General features: G+C 48.4%; 1 protein-coding gene across 1 annotated transcript in view; it reads right to left on the bottom strand.

Annotated features, from left to right (window-relative positions):
* Positions 1-24,939, bottom strand: part of EED (embryonic ectoderm development) — a 63,284-nt gene that overhangs the window by 13,127 nt on the left and 25,218 nt on the right. The window contains exons 5-8 of the mRNA XM_063951369.1: positions 24,630-24,755; positions 11,697-11,778; positions 10,952-11,043; positions 9,309-9,442 (exon numbers count right to left, since the gene is read on the bottom strand). Of these exons, the coding sequence (XP_063807439.1) occupies positions 9,309-9,442; positions 10,952-11,043; positions 11,697-11,778; positions 24,630-24,755 (434 nt within the window). The remainder of the gene's footprint in view (positions 1-9,308; positions 9,443-10,951; positions 11,044-11,696; positions 11,779-24,629; positions 24,756-24,939) is intronic.

The following is a 24,939-nucleotide window of genomic DNA, read 5'->3' as shown; positions in this document are numbered from 1 at the left end:
ACCCAAAGGAAAATTGGCCCTTTGGAAAGACTGTCTTTTGTTAGCGCTGGCGGAGTCATTCCGAGACTCCGATTACCGCTGTTTTAATTTGAATTGCCAATTTAACAATTTTAGTCTGCACTAGAGCCTTATCCGCTATGTAGACAGACATCATAATAGGCAACAAACAGACACTTGCACGACTTAATAAAGTTATTATATGGCATATATATCTATATATATATGTTATTGCTGAACAGCATATTTATTAGGAAACTAAAATGTTCTTTATGTGAAAAGCAGTTCACATGGGCATGAAACCCGAACCAAATTCCTACCAACACCCCTGCGCCTTCTGGTGGCTTAAAGATGTAGGGCAGGAATGTTCTAGAATAATCCTGAACTAAAAATTCCCACTAACACCCCTGCGCCTCCTTGTGGAGCAGAGGTGTATGGGCGGAATGTTCTGGAATTATAAGCTGGAAAAACAGCAATGATTAAAATGGCCCTCATGCCATGCTTTCACAGAAAATCACAGTACAGGTTACCTGCTGCAGTGTTAATATAGGCTGAACAGCCTATTATACAGTTATTATAGGCTTAATAGCCTATTATACAGTGATAACACAGGTGTAGGATACAGTAAAATACATGCATTTAGTTAGCCTTCATTAATATGAACACTGCCTGCAGTGCTATTATCTTACAGCCTTAACAGAAAATATGGTTAAACCTGCAATAGGCTATGCCAGTGATAGCCTATTGCCAGCCAAAGCCTCATATATATATTATATATATCAAATGTGCTTAAACATATAATCACAGGTCATACTGATATCATGCCAGCAAAAAGCTTCATTATATATCATCTATATAAAAATGTGCTGAAACATATATAATACACATAGTCTACAGTGTTATAACCCATGACACTGTTTAAAACGCTGCGCTGCTTGTGAGGTAGCTGAGCAGCCTATTTAGTAACCCATGCAGCCTTTTGCTGCTGCTATGGCCATTACTTCCCCTCCCCCCCCCCTGCATCCCCATGTTACCTGCAACGTACGGGGATCGGGTGCAGGGAGCAGGAGAGCGCTGTATATAGCGTCCGGGGATCGAGTGCAGGGAGCAGGAGAGCGCTGTATATAGCCGGGAACCGTCCGGAAGAGCGGGCAGCGCCTTCCTACAACAGTACACAGTCCTGTGTCTGGCATCAGCGGCGTGCGGTGTTCCTGGCAGAGCGGGCGGCTTTGTTATCACACGGAGCCCTTCCCCTGTCTCGGCGGCGCCTCTGTAGTGGTGCCGGGCAATCAGCGCTGTGAGAGCGGCCGGCGTCTGAGTGACGTGCGGCCGCTCTGCGCGTAGTTCAGTGGGACCCGCAGCGGCGGCTTCAGCGGCGGCTCCAGCACACTTTACACACAGCAGGGCGGCAGCGTGAGCTGACCGCCCTAACATACCTTGTTCCATGTGACGGCTTTTCTCCTGGCTGTGACGGGGCTTCTCTCTGCAAGCTCCGTTTCAGCCTCCAGCTTCACATGTTGGCTGTCACTGGGCTTCTCTCTGCAAGCTCTGTTTCAGCCTCCAGCTTCACATCTTGGCTGAGCTCAGTTTCAGGCTTCCTTTCAGCTCTCTGTCTCATCCTGGCTGTGACGGAGCTTCTTCCTGTAAGCTCCGTTCAGTTTGCAGGAGACAGTGGCTGCCTGTGGCTGTGAGGGTGCTCTTTGTGAGGACCGACACGCCATGCGCTGCCTTATAGCGCCTGTGGCAGTGAGGGTGCTCTTTGTGAGGACCAACACGCCATACGCTGCCTTGCAGCGGCACCATCCCGGACCCATGTTTTTCAGAAACTGGGACGGGAAGTGTAAAAATTAAAAAGAAAAAGAAAAAATTAATAAAATCTTCTGAAATGTGGGCTCATTCCCACAAGCCGATGTTCATCTGTGAGCACCGAAAAAACACTGGCAAAGTACACTGAGGTACTTGGGGATATGGAGGGGGGGAGAGTCCTAAATTTGAATATTCAGTGCCTTTGTTCGGCTACGCCCGTCCATATCCCAAGAGTACTCCAGTGACCCCTAGTGGATGATAAAGAAAGAGATACAGCTCCAGGGTGGGAACATTTAATCTAAATGGCGCCCTGGGGCTGGGGCTACAGGTCAGAGCCTTATCCCCTTGCTGGTCTTCACCACCGGGTACTGTGCGCCATATGAAAACGTTTTTTTAGTAAAACCGACCTGTGCCCCTGCCCTGGTGGTCTAGTGGGGTCCCTGTACTGACAGTGTCTACGCCAGCCTCCTAATGGCCGCGCCGGATAGCGATTTCCAGCGGGTCCCGCCTGGGGTACCCCTTACCTCCTCCCTGATTGCGGCCATGCGATCCCGGAGAGCTGTGGCTGGTGTGTGTGCCTGAAGTAGAGAACCGGAGCCTCCGCTGTAAGTACCCGGCAACCAGGGACACGGGAGTATACAGCGTCGCTGTGGGAGGTGAGGGAGCTGCAGCAGATGTTGTCCGAATGACATCTAGCACGGACAGTGCCTCTGCTGCAGCCCTTGAAGTCTTCAATCTTCACTTTTAAAAGCTCTTTTCACGGCTGCTCCCTATTAGCTGCCTGCACTGCAGGCACCAACTTACAAACTGAGCTCCTGTGCATGGAGGCGGTGTTATAGAGGAGGCAGTGCTGAGCATCTTGGGAACAGTCAAAGCTTTAGCCTGTTGGTGCCTCGGATAAAGATCCTACTCTACACCCTGATGTTATCCCTGTGGAACCCAGTGTCCCCCACTGCAGAAACACCCATTTATCGGTTGCGGAGGAACGGCTGAGATGCATACAACTCTGAATTGCTGGTCAGTTTGCAAAGATGTGTATGCAGCCTACAACACATGTGCAGTATGCAAACCCACTAGATGCAGACGCTTTCGGACCTGTGTTGCAACTCAGAACCAGGTACACAACACATACAAAGCCCATATTAAACCAATCCCCCAGTTCTAACAGGCTTTTGCATGCAAAGGTAAAATGATGTATATTCTAAAAGGTATAGTATATTCATTTCTATATTGGTCATCTCTTTAGGGCAGCAACGGACAAGAAATCACAATAGATATGTAATATACACAAAGAAGACAAAGTAACAATAAAACATGAAGCAAAACCAAGCGCAATTGTATACACCCGTATATGGGTGTGTAACGGGCCCTACACACTGGCAGATAAAACAGAACAATATGAACGTTCATATCGTTTCGTGTGTTGGCACCAACGATTAACGATGAGCGGCACCGCGCTCGTTAATCGTTGGTGCCCTATTGCTTATGCATGCAGGCCAATATGGACGAGATTGTCCATATTAGCGTGCCTTCACCAGGTCGCCCGTCGGCCGTATCCGCTGTCGGGCAGCTCGGCGGCGGATCGGTATGTGTGTAGGGCCCATAAGTAGTGCTTTGGTTTCATGACAAAATAAGATTTTACTTACCGATAAATCTATTTCTCGTAGTCCGTAGTGGATGCTGGGGACTCCGTCAGGACCAGGGGGATAGCGGCTCCGCAGGAGACAGGGCACAAAAGTAAAAGCTTTAGGATCAGGTGGTGTGCACTGGCTCCTCCCCCTATGACCCTCCTCCAAGCCTCAGTTAGGATACTGTGCCCGGACGAGCGTACACAATAAGGAAGGATTTTGAATCCCGGGTAAGACTCATACCAGCCACACCAATCACACTGTACAACCTGTGATCTGAACCCAGTTAACAGCATGATAACAGCGGAGCCTCTGAAAAGATGGCTCACAACAATAATAACCCGATTTTTGTAACAATAACTATGTACAAGTATTGCAGACAATCCGCACTTGGGATGGGCGCCCAGCATCCACTACGGACTACGAGAAATAGATTTATCGGTAAGTAAAATCTTATTTTCTCTGACGTCCTAGTGGATGCTGGGGACTCCGTCAGGACCATGGGGATTATACCAAAGCTCCCAAACGGGCGGGAGAGTGCGGATGACTCTGCAGCACCGAATGAGAGAACTCCAGGTCCTCTTTAGCCAGGGTATCAAATTTGTAGAATTTTACAAACGTGTTCTCCCCCGACCACGTAGCTGCTCGGCAGAGTTGTAATGCCGAGACCCCTCGGGCAGCCGCCCAGGATGAGCCCACCTTCCTTGTGGAATGGGCCTTGACAGATTTAGGCTGTGGCAGGCCTGCCACAGAATGTGCAAGTTGAAATGTGCTACAAATCCAACGAGCAATCGTCTGCTTAGAAGCAAGAGCACCCAGTTTTTTGGGTGCATACAGGATAACAGCGAGTCAGTTTTCTTGACTCCAGCCGTCCTGGAAACCTATATTTTCAGGGCCCTGACAACATCTAGCAACTTGGAGTCCTCCAAGTCCCTAGTAGCCGCAGGTACCACAATAAGCTGGTTCAGGTGAAACGCTGACACCACCTTAGGAAGAAACTGGGGACGAGTCCGCAGCTCTGCCCTGTCCGAATGGACAATCAGATATGGCTTTTGTGAGACAAAGCCGCCAATTCTGACACTCGCCTGGCCGAGGCCAGGGCCAACAGCATGGTCACTTTTCATGTGAGATATTTCAAATCCACAGATTTGAGCGGTTTAAAATGTGATTTGAGGAATCCCAGAACTACGTTGAGATCCCACAGTGCCACTGGAGACACAAAAAGGGGGTTGTATATGCAATACTCCCTTGACAAACTTCTGGACTTCAGGAACTGAAGCCAATTCTTTCTGGAAGAAAATTGACAGGGCCGAAATTTGAACCTTAATGGACCCCAATTTGAGGCCCATAGACACTCCTGTTTGCAGGAAATGCAGGAATCGACCGAGTTGAAATTTCTTCGTGGGGCCTTCCTGGCCTCACACCACGCAACATATTTTCGCCACATGTGGTGATAATGTTTTGCGGTCACCTCCTTCCTGGCTTTGACCAGGGTAGGAATGACCTCTTCCGGAATGCCTTTTTCCCTTAGGATCTGGCGTTCCACCGCCATGCCGTCAAACGCAGCCGCGGTAAGTCTTGGAACAGACCTGGTACTTGCTGAAGCAAGTCCCTTCTTAGCGGCAGAGGCCATGAGTCCTCTGTGAGCATTTCTTGAAGTTCCGGGTGCCACGTCCTTCTTGGCCAATCCGGAGCCACGAGTATAGTTCTTACTCCTCTACGTCTTATAATTCTCAGTACCTTGGTTATGAGAAGCAGAGGAGGGAACACATACACCGACTGGTACACCCACGGTGTTACCAGAACGTCCACAGATATTGCTTGAGGGTCTCTTGACCTGGCGCAATACCTGTCCAGTTTTTTGTTCAGGCGGGACGCCATCATGTCCACCTTTGGTCTTTCCCAACGGTTCACAATCATGTGGAATACTTCCCGATGAAGTCCCCACTCTCCCGGGTGGAGGTCGTGCCTGCTGAGGAAGTCTGCTTCCCAGTTGTCCACTCCCGGAATGAACACTGCTGACAGTGCTATCACATGATTTTTCGCCCAGCGAAGAATCCTTGCAGTTTCTGCCATTGCCCTCCTGCTTCTTGTGCCGCCCTGTCTGTTTACGTGGGCGACTGCCGTGATGTTGTCCCACTGGATCAATACCGGCTGACCTTGAAGCAGAGGTCTTGCTAAGCTTAGAACATTGTAAATTGCCCTTAGCTCCAGTATATTTATGTGGAGAGAAGTCTCCAGACTTGATCACACTCCCTGGAAATTTTTTTCCCTGTGTGACTGCTCCCCAGCCTCTCAGGCTGGCATCCGTGGTCACCAGGACCCAGTCCTGAATGCCGAGTCTGCGGCCCTTTAGTAGATGAGCACTCTGCAGCCACCGCAGAAGAAACACCCTTGTCCTTGGAGACAGGGTTATCCGCTGATGCATCTGAAGATGCGATCCGGACCATTTTTCCAGCAGATCCCACTGAAAAGTTCTTGCGTGAAATCTACCGAATGGAATCGCTTCGTAAGAAGCCACCATTTTTCCCAGGACCCTTGTGCAATGATGCACTGACACTTTTCCTGGTTTTAGGAGGTTCCTGACTAGCTCGGATAACTCCCTGGCTTTCTTCTCCGGGAGAAACACCTTTTTCTGGACTGTGTCCAGAATCATCCCTAGGAACAGCAGACGTGTCGTCGGAAACAGCTGCGGTTTTGGAATATTTAGAATCCACCCGTGCTGTCGTAGAACTACTTGAGATAGTGCTACTCCGACCTCCAACTGTTCTCTGGACCTTGCCCCTATCAGGAGATCGTCCATTTTCTTTGAAGAAGAATCATCATTTCGGCCATTACCTTGGTAAGGACCCGGGGTGCCGTGGACAATCCAACCGGCAGCGTCTGAAACTGATAGTGACAGTTCTGTACCACGAACCTGAGGTACCCTTGGTGAGAAGGGCAAATTGGGACATGGAGGTAAGCATCCCTGATGTCCCGGGACACCATATAGTCCCCTTCTTCCTGGTTCGCTATCACTGCTCTGAGTGACTCCATCTTGATTTGAACCTTTGTATGTAAGTGTTCAACTATTTCAGATTTAGAATAGGTCTCACCGAGCCGTCTGGCTTCAGTACCACAATATAGTGTGGAATAATACCCTTTTCCTTGTTGTAGGAGGGGTACTTTGATTATCACCTGCTGGGAATACAGCTTGTGAATTGTTTCCACTACTGCCTCCCTGTCGGAGGGAGACGTTGGTAAAGCAGACTTCAGGAACCTGCGAGGGGGAGACGTCTCGAATTTCCAATCTGTACCCCTGGGATACTACTTGTAGGATCCAGGGGTCCACTTGCGAGTGAGCCCACTGCGTGCTGAAACTCTTGAGACGACCCCCCCCACCGCACCTGAGTCCGCTTGTACGGCCCCAGCGTCATGCTGAGGACTTGGCAGAAGCGGTGGAGGGCTTCTGTTTCTGGGAATGGGCTGCCTGCTGCAGTCTTCTTCCCTTTCCTCTATCCCATGGCAGATATGACTGGCCTTTTGCCCGCTTGCCCTTATGGGGACGAAAGGACTGAGGCTGAAAAGACGTCTTTTTCTCCTTTATACGGCAATATTTCCATGTGCCGTTTGGAATCTGCATCACCTGACCACTGTCGTGTCCATAACCAACTTCTGGCAGATATGGACATCGCACTTACTCTTGATGCCAGAGTGCAAATATCCCTCTGTGCATCTCGCATATATAGAAATGCATCCTTTAAATGCTCTATAGTCAATAAAATACTGTCCCTGTCAAGGGTATCAATATTTTCAGTCAGGGAATCCGACCAAGCCACCCCAGCGCTGCACATCCAGGCTGAGGCGATCGCTGGTCGCAGTATAACACCAGTATGTGTGTATATACTTTTTAGGATATTTTCCAGCCTCCTATCAGCTGGCTCCTTGAGGGCGGCCCTATCTGGAGACGGTACCGCCACTTGTTTTGATAAGCGTGTGAGCGCCTTATCCACCCTAAGGGGTGTTTCCCAACGCGCCCTAACTTCTGGCGGGAAAGGGTATACCGCCAATAATTTTCTATCGGGGGAAACCCACGCATCATCACACACTTCATTTAATTTATCTGATTCAGGAAAAACTACAGGTAGTTTTTTCACATCCCACATAATACCCTTTTTTGTGGTACTTGTAGTATCAGAAATATGTAACACCTCCTTCATTGCCCTTAACAAGTAACGTGTGGCCCTAAAGGAAAATACGTTTGTTTCTTCACCGTCGACACTGGAGTCAGTGTCCGTGTCTGTGTCGACCGACTGAGGTAAAAGGACGTTTTAACGCCCCTGACGGTGTTTGAGACGCCTGGACAGGTACTAATTGGTTTGCCGGCCGTCTCATGTCGTCAACCGACCTTGCAGCGTGTTGACATTATCACGTAATTCCTTAAATAAGCCATCCATTCCGGTGTCGACTCCCTAGAGAGTGACATCACCATTACAGGCAATTGCTCCGCCTCCTCACCAACATCGTCCTCATACATGTCGACACACACGTACCGACACACAGCACACACACAGGGAATGCTCTGATAGAGGACAGGACCCCACTAGCCCTTTGGGGAGACAGAGGGAGAGTTTGCCAGCACACACCAAAAACGCTATAATTATACAGGGACAACCTTTATATAAGTGTTTTTCCCTTATAGCATTTTAATATATATAGTCATATCGCCAAATAAGTGCCCCCCCTCTCTGTTTTAACCCTGTTTCTGTAGTGCAGTGCAGGGGAGAGCCTGGGAGCCTTCCCACCAGCATTTCTGTGAGGGAAAATTGCGCTGTGTGCTGAGGAGAATAGGCCCCGCCCCCTTTTCGGCGGGCTTCTTCTCCCGTTTTTCTGAGACCTGGCAGGGGTTAAATACATCCATATAGCCCCCAGGGGCTATATGTGATGTATTTTTAGCCAGAATAAGGTTACTATCATTGCTGCCCAGGGCGCCCCCCCAGCGCCCTGCACCCTCAGTGACCGCTGCTATGAAGTGTGCTGACAACAATGGCGCACAGCTGCAGTGCTGTGCGCTACCTTATGAAGACTGAAAAGTCTTCTGCCGCCGGTTTCTGGACCTCTTCACTTTTCGGCATCTGCAAGGGGGTCGGCGGCGCGGCTCCGGGACGAACCCCAGGGTGAGACCTGTGTTCCGACTCCCTCTGGAGCTAATGGTGTCCAGTAGCCTAAGAAGCCAATCCATCCTGCACGCAGGTGAGTTCACTTCTCTCCCCTAAGTCCCTCGATGCAGTGAGCCTGTTGCCAGCAGGACTCACTGAAAATAAAAAACCTAACAAAACTTTTACTCTAAGCAGCTCTTTAGGAGAGCCACCTAGATTGCACCCTTCTCGGCCGGGCACAAAAATCTAACTGAGGCTTGGAGGAGGGTCATAGGGGGAGGAGCCAGTGCACACCACCTGATCCTAAAGCTTTTACTTTTGTGCCCTGTCTCCTGCGGAGCCGCTATCCCCCTGGTCCTGACGGAGTCCCCAGCATCCACTAGGACGTCAGAGAAAATGCTTTATCGCTGTATGTAAAATAATAGGCAGTTCTAGAATTAGGCAGGAATCTACAATGCACTTGTGGTGCATGCTACTCGTTACTATACTTTATTTACTGTTGTCTTAGTAATGCAGGAAAGTGTGACACTACAATCCATCTCCATTATAATAGGAATGGGTAAATGGCTTAATACTACGTCATTAATATTACAGTTAATTATTACAACTATTAATGTGTGAAATGTCGGGGACCTCTATGGTCACAAGAGCAGCACCACAAGACGCAGTGACTTATCACCCATGTGTCAGTGTGTGACGACCCATCGGCAGGACTGTTCCACAAGAAGGACCCAATCACCTGTTTGTTTTGCTGGGATTGTATTCATACGAGTCTTTGATAGCGATCTTCATTCTCTTGGAGTTCAGCCGCCAGAGTTTGAGGGAATGGTCCATCCCACAGGACATGATCTTCTCCCCTAACAGGTCATAATCCTAAACAGACAAAGTGTTCATGGAGGATTGGAGGCAACTACAGGCATGAGATTAGGCTTCGGTAATGTGGCTCTCCTACAAAAGCCAAGTATTAGGACATGTAGTTGCACATCAGCGGGAGAAATCCACATTCATAATCTACACTTCACAATGTCGACAGGTAATCCATATTGATAGTCTATGTCGACAAGTCACCCTAACCCTAAGATTTGTAAAAGTCAACATTATGGGGGAGATTCAAATGTCTGAAAAGTCGGTTGGGTTTCTTTTTTCCTGTCTATTAGATAGGACTCCCAACTGACTTTTCAAACATTTGAATCTCCCCCAATGACTTATACCAGGCCTGGCCAACCTGTGGCTCTCCAGCTGTTATAAACTACAAGTCCCATCATGCTTTGCCACAGTTTTGCTATTAGGGAAGGCTAAAACTGTGGCAGGGCATGCTGGTATGTGTAGTTTCACAACATCTGGAGAGCCACAGGTTGGCCAGGCCTAACTTATACAGACGTTATATGTTGACATTTTAACCATGGCGATATGCCACACTTCGACATTGTGGGGTCAAAATTATGACTGTCTATACAGTCACTGTCACCATTGTAACTGCATACCAGATTCACTACCTTTGAATACGATTAATTTCATGCTATGAGAGGAACAGACGAAAAAAGGAACAGATACATTGGCTCCTCATAACTTTACATTACTACAAACTGATTCACATTAGACGATTAGCTGCTATGTAAATGCTAATTGCACTTTTAAAAGTAGATCTGAAACTGAGGGGCAGATATATTAAGGCTGGAGTGGTGATAAACCAGTGATAAGTGCAAGGTGATAACGCACCAGCCAATCACTCCTAACTGTTAATTTACATATTGGAGCCGATTGGCTGGTGCGTTATCACCTTCCACTTATCACTGCTTTATCACTTCTCCAGGCTTAATACATCTGCCCCTTTATCTCCCATCTAAATGGTAGTTTCCTCCACTCGCTCTGGTAGGATCCCTCATGGAGTTTGGGCCTAAACCAGAAAACCCAAACTATGGATCATGCTGCGGAGAGGCATTATATCTGCTACGTCCTTCCACCCAATTTAGCCTTTCAACAAATACATTTATGGGTAATTATTGGTGCAGGGAATTTGAACCATTATTACAATGAGTGGGCTCAAGAGTTGGACCATGGGAGCTGGCGACCACATCCAGCCCCACCACGGCTGCTTTGCAAATCAGGGCTGTCAATTCACCAGCACCCACCGCCAAGTGCAGCTCACCATCATGCAGGCCTGATTTCATAACGGAGACTCCCAAGCAGAGGGATAGGGCCCCAGAAGAGGAACCTCAGTCATTTATGTAAGAACGGGACACTTTAAAATCCACTTTAAAAGAGAGTATCCCACCAAGCATAAGGTGATGGGTGCATCCAGACTTTCGCCATACCCAGATATAGGTTTTACCCGCAGTTTGAATATCTAAACTAGAACACACATAAATGTGAATGACATACTGCACTTAGCACTTCATCTCTGTGACCTTCCACACCGCCGAACATCGCCACAAGCGTGTCTGTCTGAATGTTCCACAGTCTCAGTGCATGATCTACAGGAAAAGAAACAAGGCAGAGAATAACACTGCAATCCCATTAGGTCAATTATTGTATTTCACCTATTACATATACATGCAATAATTTACATATGAGGCCCACCAATGTAACCAAGAGGGTGATAAAGGGTTAGAACTGCTATTTATATGGGGAAGTCCTTCCCAAACTCCCAACTGATAAATACAGATGTGCTGCCTTAGACAGCGGCTTCAGTAACGCCAAACTGCCCCTCTAGGTGCGCCAGTTGCTGGGCGACTCCGCCACGCAGAGCAAGCACTGGACCCCAGAAACTGGGGAGAAAGCATAAAGAGAAACAAAAAGAAGAACTTCAAAAAATGCAGCCAGTTCCGATGGTAATGATAAAGGAGGAGTCAAGAGTTAGATGGCTGTCAGTGTCCCTCTAGCAGGCCAGATCTATAGAGACCGTACGCAGGCTGTAGAGAGCCTATTAGCTGCAGTGTTGCAGAGCCCTCCCATCTGACCTGACCTACGGCTCATGGATATGCATAAGTAGCTTATTTATCTGTTGCTCAGCTTACTAGAGGAGAGACAAACCATTATCAGGGTCCTTTACAGCAAGAGAACAGCACTTCCTTCACAAACCTGTTTCTGCAGACAAACGACAATGCTACACTGTGAAACTACTTACCTTTGCTGACAGATAAGAGGAGGTTTGGGTCCCTTGGATGAAACTTAAGTTCATTGATTGCATTGCCGTGGCCTACATAGTGCTGAACAATACAGGAAAGAAATAGGTTAAAAAAAAAAAAAGAATTTACTTACCGATAATTCTATTTCTCGTAGTCCGTAGTGGATGCTGGGAACTCCGTAAGGACCATGGGGAATAGCGGCTCCGCAGGAGACTGGGCACAAAAGTAAAGCTTTAGGACTACCTGGTGTGCACTGGCTCCTCCCCCTATGACCCTCCTCCAAGCCTCAGTTAGGATACTGTGCCCGGACGAGCGTACACAATAAGGAAGGATTTTTGAATCCCGGGTAAGACTCATACCAGCCACACCAATCACACCGTACAACTTGTGATCTGAACCCAGTTAACAGCATGATAACAGAGGAGCCTCTGGAAAGATGGCTCACAACAACAATAACCCGATTTAGTTAACAATAACTATGTACAAGTATTGCAGACAATCCGCACTTGGGATGGGCGCCCAGCATCCACTACGGACTACGAGAAATAGAATTATCGGTAAGTAAATTCTTATTTTCTCTGACGTCCTAGTGGATGCTGGGAACTCCGTAAGGACCATGGGGATTATACCAAAGCTCCCAAACGGGCGGGAGAGTGCGGATGACTCTGCAGCACCGAATGAGAGAACTCCAGGTCCTCCTCAGCCAGGGTATCAAATTTGTAGAATTTAGCAAACGTGTTTGCCCCTGACCAAGTAGCTGCTCGGCAAAGTTGTAAAGCCGAGACCCCTCGGGCAGCCGCCCAATATGAGCCCACCTTCCTTGTAGAATGGGCATTTACAGATTTTGGCTGTGGCAGGCTTGCCACAGAATGTGCAAGCTGAATTGTACTACAAATCCAACGAGCAATAGTCTGCTTCGAAGCAGGAGCACCCAGCTTGTTGGGTGCATACAAGATAGACAGCGAGTCAGATTTTCTGACTCCAGCCGTCCTGGAAACATATATTTTCAGGGCCCTGACAACGTCTAGCAACTTGGAGTCCTCCAAGTCCCTAGTAGCCGCAGGCACCACAATAGGTTGGTTCAGGTGAAACGCTGACACCTCCTTAGGGAGAAACTGAGGACGAGTCCTCAATTCCGCCCTGTCCGAATGGAAAATCAGATAGGGGCTTTTGCAGGATAAAGCCGCCAATTCTGACACTCGCCTGGCCGAAGCCAGGGCCAACAGCATGGCCACTTTCCATGTGAGATATTTTAAATCCACAGATTTAAGTGGTTCAAACCAATGTGATTTGAGGAACCCCAAAACTACATTGAGATCCCAAGGTGCCACTGGAGGCACAAAAGGAGGCTGTATATGCAGCACCCCCTTGACAAACGTCTGAACTTCAGGAACTGAAGCCAGTTCTTTCTGGAAGAAAATCGACAGGGCCGAAATCTGAACCTTAATGGATCCCAATTTGAGGCCCATAGACACTCCTGTTTGCAGGAAATGCAGGAATCGACCCAGTTGAAATTCCTCCGTTGGGGCCTTCCTGGCCTCGCACCACGCAACATATTTTCGCCAAATGCGTGATAATGCTTTGCGGTTACATCCTTCCTGGCTTTGATCAGGGTAGGGATGACTTCCTCCGGAATGCCTTTTTCCTTCAGGATCCGGCGTTCAACCGCCATGCCGTCAAACGCAGCCGCGGTAAGTCTTGGAACAGACAGGGTCCTTGCTGGAGCAGGTCCCTTCTTAGAGGCAGAGGCCACGGGTCCTCTGTGAGCATCTCTTGAAGTTCCGGGTACCAAGTCCTTCTTGGCCAATCCGGAGCCACGAGTATAGTTCTTACTCCTCTCCGTCTTATAATTCTCAGAACCTTGGGTATGAGAGGCAGAGGAGGGAACACATACACTGACTGGTACACCCACGGTGTTACCAGAGCGTCCACAGCTATTGCCTGAGGGTCCCTTGACCTGGCGCAATACCTGTCCAGTTTTTTGTTGAGGCGGGACGCCATCATGTCCACCTTTGGTTTTTCCCAACGGTTTACAATCATGTGGAAGACTTCTGGATGAAGTCCCCACTCTCCCGGGTGGAGGTCGTGCCTGCTGAGGAAGTCTGCTTCCCAGTTGTCCACTCCCGGAATGAACACTGCTGACAGTGCTATCACATGATTTTCCGCCCAGCGAAGAATCCTTGCAGCTTCTGCCATTGCCCTCCTGCTTCTTGTGCCGCCCTGTCTGTTTACGTGGGCGACTGCCGTGATGTTGTCCGACTGGATCAACACCGGCTGACCTTGAAGCAGAGGTCTTGCTAGGCTTAGAGCATTGTAAATGGCCCTTAGCTCCAGGATATTTATGTGAAGTGATGTCTCCAGGCTTGACCACAAGCCCTGGAAATTCCTTCCCTGTGTGACTGCTCCCCAGCCTCGCAGGCTGGCATCCGTTGTCACCAGGACCCAGTCCTGAATGCCTAATCTGCGGCCCTCTAGAAGATGAGCACTCTGCAACCACCACAGGAGAGACACCCTTGTCTTTGGTGACAAGGTTATCCGCTGATGCATCTGAAGATGCGACCCGGACCATTTGTCTAGCAGATCCCACTGGAAAGTTCTTGCGTGGAATCTGCCGAATGGGATTGCTTCGTAGGAAGCCACCATTTTTCCCAGGACCTTTGTGCATTGATGCACTGACACTTGGCCTGGTTTTAGGAGGTTTCTGACTAGTTCGGATAACTCCCTGGCTTTCTCCTCCGGGAGAAACACCTTTTTCTGGACTGTGTCCAGGATCATCCCTAGGAATAGAAGACGTGTCGTCGGGATCAGCTGCGATTTTGGAATATTGAGAATCCAACCGTGCTGCCGCAACACTACCTGAGATAGTGCTACCCCGACTTCCAACTGTTCCCTGGATCTTGCCCTTATCAGGAGATCGTCCAAGTAAGGGATAACTAAAACTCCCTTCCTTCGAAGGAGTATCATCATTTCGGCCATTACCTTGGTAAAGACCCGGGGTGCCGTGGACAATCCAATCGGCAGCGTCTGAAACGGATAGTGACAGTTCTGTACCACAAACCTGAGGTACCCTTGGTGAGAAGGGTAAATTGGGACATGGAGGTAAGCATACTTGATGTACAGAGACACCATATAATCCCCTTCTTCCAGGTTCGCAATCACTGCTCTGAGTGACTCCATCTTGAATTTGAACCTCTGTATGTAAGTGTTCAAGGATTTTAGATTTAAAATCGGTCTCACCGAGCCGTCCGGCTTCGGTACCACAAACAGCGTGGAATAATACCCCTTTCCCTGTTGCAGGAGGGGTACCTTGATTATCACCTGCTGGGAATACAGCTTGTGAATGGCTTCCAATACCGCCTCCCTGTCGGAGGGAGACGTCGGTAAAGCAGACTTTAGGAAACGGCGAGGGGGAGACGTCTCGAATTCCAATTTGTACCCCTGAGATACCACCTGAAGGATCCAGGGGTCCACTTGCGAGTGAGCCCACTGCGTGCTGAAATCCTTGAGACGGGCCCCCACCGTGCCTGAGTCCGCTTGTAAAGCCCCAGCGTCATGCTGAGGACTTGGCAGAGGCGGGAGAGGGCTTCTGTTCCTGGGAACTGGCTGTTTGCTGCAGCCTTTTCCCTCTCCCTCTGCCACGGGGCAGAAAAGAGGAACCTTTTGCCCGCTTGCCCTTATGGGGCCGAAAGGACTGCGCCTGATAATACGGCGTCTTCTTATGTTGAGAGGCTACCTGGGGTAAAAATGTGGAATTCCCAGCAGTTGCCGTGGCTACCAGGTTTGATAGACCTACCCCAAATAACTCCTCCCCTTTATAAGGCAATACTTCCATATGCCTTTTGGAATCCGCATCCCCTGACCACTGTCGTGTCCATAACCCTCTTCTGGCAGAAATGGACAGCGCACTTACTCTTGATGCCAGTCGGCAGATATCCCTCTGTGCATCACGCATATATAGAAATGCATCTTTTAAATGCTCTATAGTCCGTAATAAACTGTCCCTGTCTAGGGTATCAATATTGTCCGTCAGGGAATCCGACCAACCACCCCAGCACTGCACATCCAGGCTGAGGCAATTGCTGGTCGCAGTATAACTCCCGTGTGAGTGTATATACATTTTAGGATATTTTCCTGCTTTCTGTCAGCAGGTTCCTTAAGGGCGGCCGTCTCAGGAGAGGGTAGTGCCACCTGTTTAGACAAGCGTGTGAGCGCTTTATCCACCCTAGGGGGTGTTTCCCAACGTGCCCTATCCTCTGGCGGGAAAGGGTATGATGCCAATAACCTTTTAGGAATTATCAGTTTTTTATCGGGGGAAACCCACGCTTCATCACACACTTCATTTAATTCCTCCGATGCAGGAAAAACTACAGGCAGTTTTTTCTCGCCAAACATAATACCCTTTTTAGTGGTACTTGTATTATCAGAAATATGTAAAACATTTTTCATTGCCTCAATCATGTAACGTGTGGCCCTACTGGAAGTCACATTCGTCTCTTCATCGTCGACACTGGAGTCAGTATCCGTGTCGGCGTCTGTGTCTGCCATCTGAGGTAACGGGCGCTTTAGAGCCCCTGATGGCCTTTGAGATGCCTGGACAGGCACAAGCTGAGTAGCCGGCTGTCTCATGTCGTCAACTGTCTTTTGTAAAGAGCTGACACTGTCACGTAATTCCTTCCATAAGCCCATCCACTCAGGTGTCGACTCCATAGGGGGTGACATCTCTATTACAGGCAATTGCTCCGCCTCCACATAATTTTCCTCCTCAAACATGTCGACACAATCGTACCGACACACCGCACACACACAGGGAATGCTCTGATCCCATTAGCCCTTTGGGGAGACAGAGGGAGAGTATGCCAGCACACACCGGAGCGCTATATATACACAGGGATACCACTATATAATGCGTTTTTCCCTTTATAGCTGCTGATATTATCAAACTGCGCCAAATTAATGCCCCCCCTCTCTTTTTTACCCTTTTCTGTAGTGCAGGACTGCAGGGGAGAGTCAGGGAGACGTCCTTCCAGCGGAGCGGTGATGGTAAATGGCGCCAGTGTGCTGAGGAGATAGGCTCCGCCCCCTTCTCGGCGGACTTTTCTCCCGCTTTTTGCTGAATTCTGGCAGGGGTTAAAATACATACATATAGCCCTGGGGGTTATATGTGGTGTATTTTCGCCAGCCAAGGTGTTTATATTGCTGCTCAGGGCGCCCCCCCCTAGCGCCCTGCACCCTCAGTGACCGGAGTGTGAAGTGTGCCTGAGGAGCAATGGCGCACAGCTGCAGTGCTGTGCGCTACCTTGTTGAAGACGGATGTCTTCTGCCGCCGATTTTCCGGACCTCTTCTTGCTTCTGGCTCTGTAAGGGGGCCGGCGGCGCGGCTCTGGGACCGGACTCCGAGGCTGGGCCTGTGTTCGGTCCCTCTGGAGCTAATGGTGTCCAGTAGCCAAGAAGCCCAAGCTGGCTGCAAGCAGGCAGGTTCGTCGATGCAGTGAGCCTGTTGCCAGCAGGTCTCACTGAAAATAAGAAACCTAAAACTAACTTTTTCTAAGAAGCTCAGGAGAGCCCCCTAGATTGCACCCTGCTCGGTCGGGCACAAAAATCTAACTGAGGCTTGGAGGAGGGTCATAGGGGGAGGAGCCAGTGCACACCAGGTAGTCCTAAAGCTTTACTTTTGTGCCCAGTCTCCTGCGGAGCCGCTATTCCCCATGGTCCTTACGGAGTTCCCAGCATCCACTAGGACGTCAGAGAAATCATGAAATTGTGATTTTAATGAAACTTCTATAAATATTTTATTTGGTTCAAATCCATAGGGCCATTGTTGCTATATACTCAAGCAACCCCCCTCCCAACTAGTGTTGCTTATACAGCGATGACACAATCAAGCTCCTGGGTGCTTTGCATGTTCCTAATCCAGCATGCAAGAGGCATACATTCTAGCCCAATGATCTGATTGGTTCCTTCCCCATAATCCAGCCCTGAGTTGACCTGCTATGGACCCCTAAACCCCTCCCCACACACACAGTCTGCCATTCTATACTCACTGAAAGTATGAAACACGCTACTTGCTTTAAAATAAGAATTTACTTACCGATAATTCTATTTCTCGGAGTCCGTAGTGGATGCTGGGGTTCCTGAAAGGACCATGGGGAATAGCGGCTCCGCAGGAGACAGGGCACAAAAAGTAAAGCTTTAGGATCAGGTGGTGTGCACTGGCTCCTCCCCCTATGACCCTCCTCCAAGCCTCAGTTAGGATACTGTGCCCGGACGAGCGTACACAATAAGGAAGGATTTTGAATCCCGGGTAAGACTCATACCAGCCACACCAATCACACTGTACAACCTGTGATCTGAACCCAGTTAACAGTATGATAACAGCGGAGCCTCTGAAAAGATGGCTCACGACAATAATAACCCGATTTTTGTAACTATGTACAAGTATTGCAGATAATCCGCACTTGGGATGGGCGCCCAGCATCCACTACGGACTCCGAGAAATAGAATTATCGGTAAGTAAATTCTTATTTTCTCTATCGTCCTAGTGGATGCTGGGGTTCCTGAAAGGACCATGGGGATAATACCAAAGCTCCCAAACGGGCGGGAGAGTGCGGATGACTCTGCAGCACCGAATGAGAGAACTCCAGGTCCTCCTTAGCCAGGGTATCAAATTTGTAGGATTTTACCAACGTGTTTGCCCCTGACTAAATAGCCGCTCGGCAAAGTTGTAAAGCCGAGACCCCTCGGGCAGCCGCCCAAGATAAGCCCACCTTCCTTGTGGAATGGGCATTTACATATTTTGGCTGTGGCAGGCCTGCCACAGAATGTGCAAGCTGAATTGTATTACACATCCAACTAGCAATAGTCTGCTTAGAAGCAAGAGCACCCAGTTTGTTGGGTGCATACAGGATAACAGCAAGTCAGTTTTCCTGACTCCAGCCGTCCTGGAACCTATATTTACAGGGCCCTGACAACATCTAGCAACCTGGAGTCCTCCAAGTCCCTAGTAGGCGCAAGGCACCAAAATAAGCTGGTTCAGGTGAAACACTGACACCACCTTAGGGAGAGAACTGGGGACGAGTACGCAGCTCTGCCCTGTCCAAATGGACAACCAGATATGGGCTTTTTTGAGAAAAAAACCACCAATTTGACACTCGCCTGGTCCAGGCCAGGGCCAAGAGCATGGTCACTTTTCATGTGAGATGCTTCAAATCCACAGATTTGACTGGTTTTAAACCAATGTGATTTGAGGAATCCCAGAACTACGTTGAGATCCCACAGTGCCACTGGAGGCACAAAAGGGGGTTGTATATGCAATACTCCCTTGACAAACTTCTGGACTTCAGGAACTGAAGCCACTTCTTTCTGGAAGAAAATCGACAGGGCCGAAATTTGAACCTTAATGGACCCCAATTTGAGGCCCATAGACACTCCTGTTTGCAGGAAATGCAGGAATCGACAGAGTTGAAATTTCTTCGTGGGGCCTTTCTGGCCTCACACCACGCAACATATTTTTGCCACATGTGGTGATAATGTTGTGCGGTCACCTCCTTTCTGGCTTTGACCAGGGTAGGAATGACCTCTTCCGGAATGCCTTTTTCCCTTAGGATCCGGCGTTCCACCGCCATGCCGTCAAACGCAGCTGCGGTAAGTCTTGGAACAGACATGGTACTTGCTGAAACAAGTCCCTTCTTAGCGGCAGAGGCCATAAGTCCTCTGTGAGCATCTCTTGAAGTTCCGGGTACCAAGTCCTTCTTGGCCAATCCGGAGCCATGAGTATAGTTCTTACTCCTCTACGTCTTATAAGTCTCAGTACCTTAGGTATGAGAAGCAGAGGATGGAGCACATACACCGACTGGTACATCCATGGTGTTACCAGAACGTCCACAGCTATTGCCTGAGGGTCTCTTAACCTGGCGCAATACCTGTCCCGTTTTTTGTTCAGACGGGACGCCATCATGTCCACCTTTGGTATTTCCCAACGGTTTACAATCATGTGGAAAACTTCCCGATGAAGTTTCCACTCTGCCGGGTGGAGGTCGTGCCTGCTGAGGAAGTCTGCTTCCCAGTTTCCATTCCCGGAATGAAACACTGCTGACAGTGCTATCACATGATTTTCCGCCCAGCGAAAAGTCCTTGCAGTTTTTGCCATTGCCCTCCTGCTTCTTGTGTCGCCCTGTCTATTTACGTGGGCGACTGCCGTGATGTTTTTCCCACTGGATCAATACCGGCTGACCTTGAAGCAGAGGTCTTGCTAAGCTTAGAGTATTATAAATTTACCCTTAGCTCCAGTATATTTATGTGGAGAAAAGTCTCCAGACTTGATCACACTCCCTGGAAATTTTTTCCTTGTGTGACTGCTCCCCAGCCTCTCGGGCTGGCCTCCGTGGTCACCAGCATCCAATCCTGAATGCCGAATCTGCGGCCCTCTAGAAGATGAGCACTCTGTAACCACCACAGGAGAGACACCCTTGTCCTTGGATATAGGGTTATCCGCTGATGCATCTGAAGATGCGATCCGGACCATTTGTCCAGCAGATCCCACTGAAAAATTCTTGCGTGAAATCTGCCGAATGGAATTGCTTCGTAGGAAGTCACCATCTTTACCAGGACCCTTGTGCAATGATGCACTGATTTTAGGAGGTTCCTGACTAGCTCGGATAACTCCCTGGCTTTCTCTTCCGGGAGAAACACCTTTTTCTGGACTGTGTCCAGAATCATCCCTAGGCACAGCAGACTTGTCGTCGGGATCAGCTGCGATTTTGGAGTATTTAGAATCCACCCGTGCTGTTGTAGCAGTATCCGAGATAGTGCTACTCCGACCTCCAACTGTTCCCTGGACTTTGCCCTTATCAGGAGATCGTCCAAGTAAGGGATAATTAAGACGCCTTTTCTTCGAAGAAGAATCATCATTTCGGCCATTACCTTGGTAAAGACCCAGGGTGCCGTGGACAATCCAAACGGCAGCGTCTGAAACTGATAGTGACAGTTCTGTACCACGAACCTGAGGTAACTTTAGTGAGAAGGGCAAATTTTGGACATGGAGGTAAGCATCCCTGATGTCTCGGGACACTATATAGTCCCCTTCTTCCTGGTTCGTTATCACTGCTCTGAGTGACTCCATCTTGATTTGAACCTTTGTAAGTGTTCAAATTTTTTTAGATTTAGAATAGGTCTCACCTAGCCTTCTGGCTTCAGTACCACAATATAATGTGGAATAATACCCCTTTTCTTGTTGTAGGAGGGGTAATTTGATTATCACCTGCTGGGAATACAGCTTGTGAATTGTTTCCCATACTGCCTCCTTGTCGGAGGGAGACCTTGGTAAACCAGACTTCAGGAGCCTGCGAAGGGGAAACGTCTCGACATTCCAATCTGTACCCCTGGGATACTACATGTAGGATCCAGGGGTCCTGTACGGTCCCAGCGTCATGCTGAGAGCTTGGCAGAAGCGGTGGAACGCTTCTGTTCCTGGGAATGGGCTGCCTGCTGCAGTCTTCTTCCCTTTCCTCTATCCCAGGGCAGATATGACTCTTATAGGGACGAAAGGACTGAGGCTGAAAAGACGGTGTCTTTTTCTGCAGAGATGTGACTTAGGGTAAAAACGGTGGATTTTCCAGCAGTTGCCGTGGCCACCAGGTCCGATGGACCGACCCCAAATAACTCCTCTTCCTTTATACGGCAATACACCTTTGTGCCGTTTGGAATCTGCATCACCTGACCACTGTCGTGTCCATAAACATCTTCTGGCAGATATGGACATCGCACTTACTCTTGATGCCAGAGTGCAAATATCCCTCTGTGCATCTCGCATATATAGAAAATGCATCCTTTAAATGCTCTATAGTCAATAAAATACTGTCCCTGTCAAGGGTATCAATATTTTTAGTCAGGGAATCCGACCAAGCCACCCCAGCTCTGCACATCCAGGCTGAGGCGATCGCTGGTCGCAGTATAACACCAGTATGTGTGTATATACTTTTTATGATATTTTCCAGCCTCCTGTCAGCTGGCTCCTTGAGGACGGCCCTATCTATAGACGGTACCGCCACTTGTTTTGATAAGCGTGTGAGCGCCTTATCCACCCTAAGGGGTGTTTCCCAACGCGCCCTAACTTCTGGCGGGAAAGGGTATACCGCCCATAATTTTCTATCGGGGGGAACCCACGCATCATCACACACTTCATTTAATTTATCTGATTCAGGAAAAACTACGGTAGTTTTTTCACATCCCACATAATACCCTCTTTTGTGGTACTTGTAGTATCAGAAATATGTAACACCTCCTTCATTGCCCTTAACGTGTGGCCCTAATAAGGAATACGTTTGTTTATTCACCGTCGACACTGGATTCAGTGTCTGTGTCGACCGACTAAAGTAAACGGGCGTTTTAAAACCCCTGACGGTGTTTCTGAGACGTCTGGACCGGTACTAATTGTTTGTCGGCCGTCTCATGTCGTCAACCGACCTTGCAGCGTGTTGACATTATCACGTAATTCCCTAAATAAGCCATCCATTCCGGTGTCGACTCCCTAGAGAGTGACATCACCATTACAGGCAATTGCTCCGCCTCCTCACCAACATCGTCCTCATACATGTCGACACACACGTACCGACACACAGCACACACACAGGGAATGCTCTGATAGAGGACAGGACCCACTAGCCCTTTGGAGAGACAGAGGGAGAGTTTGCCAGCACACACCAAAAACGCTATAATTATATAGGGACAACCTTATATAAGTGTTTTCCCTTATAGCATCTTTTATATATTTCTAACGCCAAATTAGTGCCCCCCCTCTCTGTTTTAACCCTGTTTCTGTAGTGCAGTGCAGGGGAGAGCCTGGGAGCCTTCCCTCCAGCCTTTCTGTGAGGGAAAATGGCGCTGTGTGCTGAGGAGATAGGCCCCGCCCCTTTTTCGGCGGGCTCGTCTCCCGCTCTTTAATGGATTCTGGCAGGGGTTAAATATCTCCATATAGCCCCCGGAGGCTATATGTGAGGTATTTTTAGCCAAAAAAGGTTTTCATTTGCCTCCCAGGGCGCCCCCCTCCCAGCGCCCTGCACCCTCAGTGACTGCCGTGTGAAGTGTGCTGAGAGGAAATGGCGCACAGCTGCAGTGCTGTGCGCTACCTTAAGAAGACTGAGGAGTCTTCTGCCGCCGATTCTGGACCTCTTCTCGTTTCAGCATCTGCAAGGGGGCCGGCGGCGAGGCTCCGGTGACCATCCAGGCTGTACCTGTGATCGTCCCTCTGGAGCTAATGTCCAGTAGCCAAAGAAGCCAATCCATCCTGCACGCAGGTGAGTTCACTTCTTCTCCCCTAAGTCCCTCGTTGCAGTGATCCTGTTGCCAGCAGGACTCACTGTAAAATAAAAAACCTAAGCTAAACTTTTCTAAGCAGCTCTTTTAGGAGAGCCACCTAGATTGCACCCTTCTCGGCCGGGCACAAAAATCTAACTGAGGCTTGGAGGAGGGTCATAGGGGGAGGAGCCAGTGCACACCACCTGATCCTAAAGCTTTACTTTTTGTGCCCTGTCTCCTGCGGAGCCGCTATTCCCCATGGTCCTTTCAGGAACCCCAGCATCCACTAGGACGATAGAGAAATAAGGAATACTCCCTGCCTGCCTGTTCCCTCTCCCTTACAGCCTTGGCCAGGCTAATTAATTACCTTAATCTCTCATCCTTGCTCTCTAGGGAAAGTTCTTCGCTAGCGGATTAACTGCCTGCAAACTCTGTGCTCCCCTATGACATGCTCCAAATCTGAATTGACCTTCTCAGTAAGGATTGTGACAAATACACCACTGGTTCTTAGCAATTTGCCAATATGTAAGATGAAGGGATGACCTGTGCAGCTACCCTCAACTGAGATACTTTAGTGACCAAGAAAATAGCAGAGGGGCCATAAGCAAACATGCGGATATAGACAGCACTTCTAAATCCAAACCACAAATATAGCAGGGACTAGGAATTAGTACTTCTTTCACCACCAGTGGAAACCGGTCTTCAAGACCGCTTACTGGCAAACTCCTTGCGCAGACAGTCTTAAAATGCAAATTAATGTGTAACAGATTGTAAATCACCCTGACAATTGCATATACTGCAGCCAAAGCCTCTAAGATTTGCTGGTGCAGTAGTCTCATGCCTTCTGGGATTCCACTTTAAAGGTCAGAGTACTGACCCCACTCTAAAGTTTTCTCCACTCCCACTGAATTATGGCCACCTGCGGCTTCTTTATGTTTATACCACCAGGACTTTCCTAAACAGAATAGGTATGTTTTGGACCACATCTTGATTGTCACCAAAACCTCGATTACCAAAATTATGGAAAAATTATTCCCCAGTACCTCCAAATCCAGGAAGTAATTTCCAAAATTCAGTATGCATCTCTGTTGGAGACTGCCAATACCCCTTTACCTCCGTGTCCTCACTCATGGTCAACTTGATCCTAGAGTTGAATATGTGACCGAGATAATGCATCCGCACACTCCAAATCCTCTAAGTACACAATGTGTAATCCAGTTGAGATATCACAGCCCACATCCCCTTCAGGGATAATCTCTTAAATGATGTTTCAGTGGCTGGAGTTGACCTCCTTCAATCCTCTGCACTTGTTACTCTCATTATGTAATCACTAATTATTTTAAAGGCACTACCACACTGACGTACGTGTGTGTGTGTGTGTGTGTGTGTGTGTGTGTGTGTGTGTGTGTGTGTATATATATATATATATATATATATACATACACACATACATACACACATAAATATATATATATATACACATAAATACACACACATACATATACATATGTATATACATATATATACACACATATATATATATATGTATATACACATATATATATATATATACATATATATATATATATATATACACACACACACACAAATACACACACATAAATACACATTTTACATACCTTGATACACTGCATAGTGATGGGATTAATTATACGGATAATTCCTCTTGAGCCAGCTACTGCAAGGAGTGGGTGACTTGTATTACTGTCATACGTCCACGCACAGGTGTAAAAGTTTTCATCTGCCTAAATCTTACAATTAAGGAGATTAACACATAAAAATGAAACACTTAAGCGTAACTGAGCAGATAAAGCAGACAATGGCACAGCCAGACTTTGGACAATAGGAGGCAGTAGCGAGTCATCATCATTAAGCGGCACTTAGATCTACACGCCTGGCCCATATTGATTATTTTTCCAAAGGAATAAG

This window comes from Pseudophryne corroboree, chromosome 2 (assembly GCF_028390025.1).
Source record: "Pseudophryne corroboree isolate aPseCor3 chromosome 2, aPseCor3.hap2, whole genome shotgun sequence".
Taxonomy (NCBI): domain Eukaryota; kingdom Metazoa; phylum Chordata; class Amphibia; order Anura; family Myobatrachidae; genus Pseudophryne; species Pseudophryne corroboree.
Note: the sequence above shows the minus strand (reverse complement) of the source record. Positions and strands in the feature narration are given on the sequence as shown.